The 8,034-nt window shown below is 50.3% G+C and overlaps 1 protein-coding gene across 13 annotated transcripts in view; it reads left to right on the plus strand.

The window, feature by feature from the left end:
- MROH7 (maestro heat like repeat family member 7) overlaps nucleotides 1-4,411 on the plus strand; it is an 84,393-nt gene extending 79,982 nt beyond the window's left edge. For all 13 annotated transcript variants that reach the window (XM_054236285.2, XM_078331940.1, XM_078331941.1 and 10 more), the window contains 3 exons: nucleotides 2,767-2,869; nucleotides 3,205-3,267; nucleotides 4,095-4,411. In XM_054236285.2, coding sequence (XP_054092260.1) covers nucleotides 2,767-2,869; nucleotides 3,205-3,267; nucleotides 4,095-4,333 — 405 coding nt within the window. In that variant the 3' untranslated portion in view covers nucleotides 4,334-4,411. The remainder of the gene's footprint in view (nucleotides 1-2,766; nucleotides 2,870-3,204; nucleotides 3,268-4,094) is intronic.
- Nucleotides 4,412-8,034: the final 3,623 nt, after the last annotated feature.

Raw genomic sequence — 8,034 nt, forward strand, 5'->3', positions numbered from 1 at the left:
AACATCATCCCCTCCAATCCATTTCCCACCCAGGCCACCAGAATGGTCTTGTTAAAACACAAGTCTGCCTGTATCATATCCCTGCTCCAAGGGCTGCACCGGCTCCTTTTATACAACATCAGTTCCCAGAGTGTATTCCCTGTAACACCAGTCTCATAAAATATGCCCCAGAGGGAGGAAAAGAAGTTTGAAGACAAGTAAGTTTGGGAAATACTGCACTGTCATCTTCCTCTTGGGGATTCACAACGACACCTGCTTATTAAAGGCTCTGAGATGTTTGGTGCTGAGGAAATATGTTCATGGTTGTTTATATAATGGTTTCCCAAACTTATTTAACCAACACACACACACACACACACACACACACACACACACACACACAGAGTGAAGCACAGCTCTGCAGGATCCAGCTCTGCAGCTCCACGTGACATTTGGGAGGCTTTGCCCACAGTCTCAATCTACTTCCCTGTTGTCGTGAGCAGCAGTAAGCATACGAAGGGGTGAGCATATTGGGACCCATACCCATGGGAGGGAGGAGAAGGAACAGGAGTATCAAAGGGAGGAGTCAACTTGCAATGCAGCTTCAGCGGAAGTCTCAGCCAACACTGCCATGAGATTCCCAGATTTGGCCCAGGGGTCGGGTCTTTACACTCCTGTGATCCTCTGTCACTGGATGCCAGTCACCCTGGGAAGGGCTTGGCTTTGGGCCAGGCCATTCTCCGCTCAGAGCTGGAGGAATAAATCCCTCCCGTGTGAAGGGACATCTGAGTGAGGAGTCCATTTCTCCCCACATCAATCTAACATAAATATACAAAGTCACAGACTGTCACTGGACTGAGAAAAGCTCTTGGCCACCACCGTTATCAGTAATGCTCAGAGCGTCTGCAATTGAGGGTCTAATGATATTACCATCACATTCCAGTGGGAAAAAGAGGTCTAGAGGAAGTGCTTGGCCATTAGTTCAAATGCTGACAGTGGCCAGTGACCAGGCAGATAGTTGTGAGCAGTGTGGAAGTGGTAGTCCTTGAGCAACCTGGAGCTCAGGCCCCGGTGAAGGTAGAGGGGAGAGCTCAAGCTCACCGTGCAGGCCCCTCTCTTGCCAGGTCCTCTGTTTTCACAAGAAAAGCTAGAAACCATATATTTTTTGAGATGGAGTCTCACTCTGTTACTCAGGCTGGAGTGCAGTGGTGCGATCTTGGCTCATTGCAACCTCTGCCTTCTGGGTTCAAGCGATTCTCCTGCCTCATCCTCCTGAGGCACCAACACATACAGCTAATTTTTTTGTATTTTTAGTAGAGACAGAGTTTTGTCATGTTGGCCAGACCGGTGGTCTCAAACTCCTGACCTCAGGTGATCCACCCGCCTTGGCCTCCCAAAGTGCTGGGATTACAGGCGTGAGCCACCACACCTGCCCAGAAATCTACATTTTTATAAGACATAAATTAGCACTCAACATAGCTCATTTTAAACACTGTGCTTATGATTGCTCTGCAAGATACTGTGGCCCCATGGCTGCCAGCTTGTGACCTCCACATTAAACCCCTCTGGGTCTTCAGTTTGTTCTTTGCTCTTCAGGCCATCAAAAGCTTTGTTCATTTAAAGGTCAACCTCCAGGCTAAGCTTTAAGAAGGCGCTGGTAACCTATTCATCCATTTGTTCATTTATCTGGCATTTTTTGGGCACCTGCTGCAAGCCAGGCCCTGTCCAGGGTGCTGAGACTCTGAGCTGAGTGAAATGGCCCCTTCTCTTGGGGGAGCTCCAGATACAGTGAAGGGAGATAAGTATAAATAATTACAACACAGTGTCATAGGTGTCACGACAAAGGATGAGCAAGATCTGCTAGAAGCATCAAGGGTGGGGGGGATGGAGCTCTGTCTAAGGGCTGTGGAAGGCTTCATGGAGGAGGTGGCATCTGAACTGAGGCTCAAAGGATGAGGGAATTTATGAGGTGAAGAAGAGTGGGAAGGGCACTCCAAATAGGAAGAATTTCTTGTAGAAGGTGCAGATCTGGGGATAGCTGGCCATGTCCTTGGAGTGCAGCATGGTGGGTACGAGAGGTGGAGTCAGTGGAAGGAGCTGAGACTTGGAAGGAAGGTCAGACCCAGAACATGATCATGAAGCTTTGCATGACAGGCCTAGGAGCTTAGACCTTGATATATGTAGGTCATCAACAGGAGAGTGATCAGATCAGATTTCTCATCATCTCCCTCAATGGCTCCTTAGCTGGACAACTGTCTCCCACTTTCTACCTGTCAAATCCATCCTGACTCCCACTGTCAGACTATCTTACCCAAGACATGGCTTTCTCACTGTCCTATTAGGAATGAATAAATGTTGCCTTCCTGTTTCCTAATGCACAAGTAAGCCCTATTTCTGTCTGGCTTTTAAGACCCCCTAATTCTCCAGTTTATCCCCATTGCTCTATACCTTGAATCCTTCACCCTGGTCAACCTGTCTCCTTACCTATGTCCCTCATGTGCCGTGTCCATTCCCATCTCTGGCTGGATCTGCATTTTAGAACTTTCCCTCTGGTTGCAGCAGGGGGATAAATTGGAAGAGGAGACACCCAAGGCAGGAAGATCATCGATGTGATTGTTGTAATCAGCGAAGAAGAGACAAGCCCTGGCCTCTGGGAGGCTCATGCTGAGGGAGCAGATGTGTTTAGGAGGCAGGGGACAAGGGTCACCATTCCTTGCTTCAAGAAGGGTGGATGGGCAATTAGTTCCTCCAATGGTCCAGCACTTTTGGGGTTTCTCTTTGTCCTAGGTGAACACCCACCAAGACAGTGCCTTCGTATTCCTCAGCCAGAGCCTGGAGTATGCCAAGAACTCACGGGCCTCCCTCCGGAAGTGCTCAGTCATGTTCATAGGTAACCTGCCCTGGCATAACTCATCCTGCTGCCAGGGCTCTGCCTGCTCTCCAGTTTGTTTCAGCCCTTCCAGCACCTGTGTGGATGCCTCCCTTTGGGTGCCAGGCTTTTAGAATGGTCTTCCCCTATCCTGGTGCCATCCTGCCCTCTGGACCAGCCATCCTTCCCAGGACTCCTCTTGGGGAATCAGTCCCAGGGTCCAGATGAAGTTTCATGTCCTATGTGTAGGGCTGATAGATAATGGGAAAAGCTCTGAGGGGCTCTGGTCCAAGGATGGGGTGGGGTGGGGTCGAAGTCAGAAGACAAATGCACTCACTTCTTGGATTATGCTCAAGGGTCCCTGGTCCCCTGCATGGAGAGCAGAATGACAGAAGATCGTCTGAATGAAGTGAAAGCTGGTAAGTCATGCCCCATGTTGGTGAGATTTCAGGGGGCAGTGAGAGCGTGAGTAGGATCACAGGCGGTAACAGGGAAAGGGAAGGGAGATGTCCCAAGACAAGAGTCTTCAACTCAGTTCACTTGTACTAGTGTTTTGTTTGTTTTGAGATGGAGTCTAACTCTGTCATCCAGGCTGGAGTGCAGTGGCATGATCTCGGCTCACTGTAACCTCTGCCTCCTGGGTTCAAGCGATTCTCCTGCCTCAGCCTCCCAAGTAGCTGGTACACTACACACCATTGCACCCAGGGAATTTTTGTATTTTCAGTAGCAACAGGGTTTCACCATGTTGGCCAGGCGGTCTTGAATACCTGACCTCATGTGACCTGCCTGCCTCTGTCCCAAAGTACTAGGATTACAGACACGAGCCACTGCGCCCAGCCAATTTTACTAGTTTTTAATCCAGGGTGAGTATAGCATTAAGTACCACCAGGTTACCAAGAGGCAGAACAACAGCCCCACCCTAGGGAAGCTCACAATCTCATTAAGGAAATGAGGCTCAAAAGCTAGACTGAAAGCCATTTAGTGCAGGGTGAATAGTTCAGACTCTTAAGTGGGAACTGATTCATTTTGTAACTACGGAATCTGATGAAAGCCAGAAAGACTTCCTGGAGGAGGCAGGTTTTGATTCGAGCTCTGAAAAATGTGAATAATTTGAGGGGCTGGGAGGAAAGCGAGATGAGGGGATGCCAAGCAGAGGGTGTCTAAACCAAGGCATGGAGATGAGAAGGATTAGGTATGAGACCCACGTAGGTCTTAACAGGAGGTGTCTCCCTTCCCCATGACGCAGCTCTGGAAAACTTGAGACATGACCCAGAAGCATCAGTGTGCATCTATGCAGCCCAGGCTCAGGACCACCTCCTGGCCTCCTGGCGGAACTCCTGGCTGCCGCACGGGGACTTGGGGGTGTGTGACCCAACCACCACACACCGTTGGAGCCCCAGCTGTGAGAACCTGCCCACTTCCCACCAGCGGCGCTCCTGGATCATGCAGGCACTGGGCTCCTGGAAGATGTCCTTGAAGCAGTGACGTCCCTAAGCCCCCAGCCCTCCTCAGGGCGGTTGAGCCCCAGCCGTGCTCCCTATAAATGTTATGTGGTTTACTCTCTGTCCTGATGGTTTCCTCTTGGGACATCCCCAGGCTCTGGAGCAGCCATCACTTGGTGTGACAGTCTTTGAGAGGCGTTTGTCAGCTCAGTCAATACCTATTGACCCATGTAGGCTGTTCTGCCCACATTTTCTAGGTGAGGAAGCAGAGGCCCAGAGGGGTGAAGTGGCTTCCCCAAGGCTATACAGTAAGTCTGCTGGATGTCTCAGTTTCTCCTGGCCCACATTATAAGAACAAAAGGAGATGATGTTTTGGGTGGCCTTCGGGGAAAGGAAAAAAAGAGAAAGAAGAGACAGCCACAGCCCCACGACATCATGCATATCCCCAAACCCTGAATTCTGAGTCCTGCCCTTGGGTCTTTGCCCAGTAAGGGGCCACCACAGATTCTCGCAGCATTTACTGAGTACCTAACCTGGGCCAGCCCCGCTCTGGGTGCCATGATACACACATGAACAAGACCCAGCGCCAGGCCAGGCCCTAGCAGTTCATAGGCTGATGCCGTGGTTGTCAGCCAGGGGTGATTTTGATCCCCAGGTAATATTTAACAGTGTCTGGAGACGTTTCTGGCTGTTACAACTTGTGGGGGCTGGGGGTGTGCTATTATCATCTGATGGGTAGTGGCCAGGGATGCTGCTAAACATCCTCCTATGCTCAGGACAGTCCTTCAACAAGGAGTTCCCCATCCCAATTGTCGAAAGTGCCACAGTTGAGAAACTTGGTCTAATGGAAGTATCAGAAACATATAAAGACACCAACAGCACAGCAGGTCAGCATGGCGTGTCCAGAGGAGGTACATAGATGAGCAGGGGGTTAGTTAAGGTGTCAGATAAGGCTTCCCAGGGAAGAAACTCCCCTGTAGGGGGTTTGGAAAGAGCATGTCTGGAAGGGAGCAGGACACACCAGACCAAGGAACAACTACAGACCTGTAGTGCACGGAGCCTAGAGACAGAGGGGCGAGGAGTTCAGGCTGGAGCCACAGAAGCCTTAGAGGCTGTGTTAAGGAGGGAGACATCATCCAGAGAGGAGTGGGAAGGCACTGTGGGATGCTAAGCAGGGGACAGATGTAGGCAGATGCATGTTTTAGAAGGCGCCTTCTCCTGGGGATGCAGGAACCCTCGGACACTGCTGATGGGATGGTAGATTGGTGCAGCTCTTCTGGACTCTGTAGGGATCTGTCATTATTCAGTCACTTCAGTCTTAAGTTCATGCATACCCATGACTAAGCAGTTCCATTCATGGGTACATATTTCCACTCATGGTGCAGTGGCTCACTCCTGTAACTCCAGCATTTTGGAAGGCTGCTGTAGGTGGATCATCTGTGTCAGGAGTTCAAGACCAGCCTGACCAACATGGTGAAACCCTGTCTCTACTAAAAATATAAAATGAGCTGGGTGTGGTGGCGCATGCCTATAATCCCAGCTACTTGGGAGGCTGGGGAAGGAGAATCACTTGAACCCAGGAGGCAGAGGTGGCAGTGAGCCAAGATCATGCCATTGCACTCCTGCCTGGGCATCAAGAATGAAACTCTATCTCAAAAAAAAAAAAAAGGAAGAAAAAAAGAGTGTAATACAAAAGCATTTACATTTTGCAAGAATACTTAGAAACTGAGAAGACACAGTGAACACACTAGAGGCCAGGTATGGTGACTCACACCTGTAATCTCAACACTTTGGGAGGCTGAGGTGGGAGGATCACTTGAGGCCAGGAGTTTGAGACCAGCCTGGGTAACATAGTGAGACCCCATCTCTATAAAACAAAAAAAACCAAAAATGCTAACAAAAGATGCTAGAATGATTGATTAGGGTAAGGAGGAGGGCTTTGGGGGATAAAAGGGAATAAATTAAAAAGGAGGCAGAAGAAGCTCACTATGTCGTGGAGTGAGAGGGCTGGATGGCAGGGTGGACAAGAGTACCGTCAGCAGAAACTGCTGGGACAACAGTGGCCTGACCCTGCAGGACAAAATGGAGAGGGCAGCCAGCCCTGCAGGAGACTGAAGAAGGGGACTGCAGAACCTAGTGGCTGACAGAATGGAGGAGGGAGAGGGAGGCACTGAGTTTGACACAAGGGTTTCTGGGTGGATGACTGAGCCAATGGAGCCCACACTGAGTGGTGAATCCAGCACCAGGAGCAGGCTGTGGGGGAAGGGGATGAGTTCAAGCTGGGCATAGTAAGTTTGAGGGACTGTGCAGGAAGCTAGTGGAGATATCCACAGGGCAGGTAGCTGCTGCTGTGGTCTGAATACTGTGTCCTCTTGAATTGATATGAAATCCGAACTCCCAAAGTGGTGAAATTAGGAGGTGGGGGGCCTTTGAGAGGGGATTAGGGATTAGTGAATGGGATTAGTGCCCTTATAAAAGAGCCTTCAGAGCGCTTGCACCATGGGAAGACACTGTGAAAAGATGGTGTCTGTGAACCAGAAAACAGGCCCTCACCAGACACTGAATCTGCCAGGTCTTGATCCTGGACTTCCCAGCATCCACAACTGTGCGAAATAAATGTTTGCTGCTTACGATTAGCAGAGGCTGATCAGCTCAGTTTTTGGCCAAGGCCCCTAAGTAGTTTTGAGTAGGAAGGTTCAGAGAGTGCTGGGCAAGTCACTTCCTTTTTGTTAGCTTTCCCTATTGTTACCTATAAAATGGGTTCGTACCTCATCATGTTCTTACAGAAATCAAATGGGAAAAAACAAAGAAAGCAAAAAGACTCTGTAGGCTCTGCACTCAGTAAAGGAAAAGATGATGAAGAGGAGAATAAGGGAGGGAACCAGGGTTAGGGAGCAGGGCTGGAGGAGGAAGTGTGGAAAAGGAGGTTTGAATTTGGAGAAAAGAGTGCTAGGTCCAAGTATTCTGCTGGGTGTGGGAAACTCAGAAGGGAAAATATAAAGTCCCAGCTCTGGAAGGCTCATGGTCCCCAGGCATCTTCCTTAGCCCTGCTGTCTCTATGCCTGTATCAAAGAATGACCACTCTGCCAGCTTCACTGCTGGGCTTCAGATTTCTCCTTTCCCTTGATCTCTTACCAGCATCCTCCTTGTCAATCTCTTAACCAACCTCCCCCCATCAATGCCTCACCTGGCAGCCCAGGCCTTCCTAAGACAAATGTGCTCACAGCCCTCGCTCCTCTTAGGTCGTTTCAGTGGCTCACTATCTTGTAGGACCAAGGCTAGTAAGGCAGGCAGGCCTTCTGGCCCCTACCCACCTACTGGCCACACCTCTGGAACACTTGCTGTAATACACAGCATGGCAGGCAGGTGCACATCTCCATGCCTCTCTCCACATATGAGCTCCCACTGCCTAAAATGCCCAGTCCTCTATCCATCTGCAGAGATCTTCCTCAGCTCTGATCTGAGCTCTGCATCACCTTGAATCCCACCCCTCTGTGCCTTCACTGAGCAGACCTGTGACCCAATGCCAGTTAGATTGGTGTGCTTCCTGTCTGCTTTTCGTTCCAGACCAAGCTAGGAGCTCCCCAAGGCTGTAGGCGTGGTGCAGGGATCTGCAGCCATTTGCTGGCCAGTAGGGGCTGCGGGAAGCCACAGCGGCTCCCTCACCAGGCCTGCAGCACCTGGACTGGAGACCCTGTTTCCATCTAAGCTGTGGGGGGTTAGGTGTGGCTAAGTTCAGAGACA

This window comes from Callithrix jacchus, chromosome 7, assembly GCF_049354715.1.
Source record: "Callithrix jacchus isolate 240 chromosome 7, calJac240_pri, whole genome shotgun sequence".
Classification (NCBI taxonomy): Eukaryota; Metazoa; Chordata; class Mammalia; order Primates; family Cebidae; genus Callithrix; species Callithrix jacchus.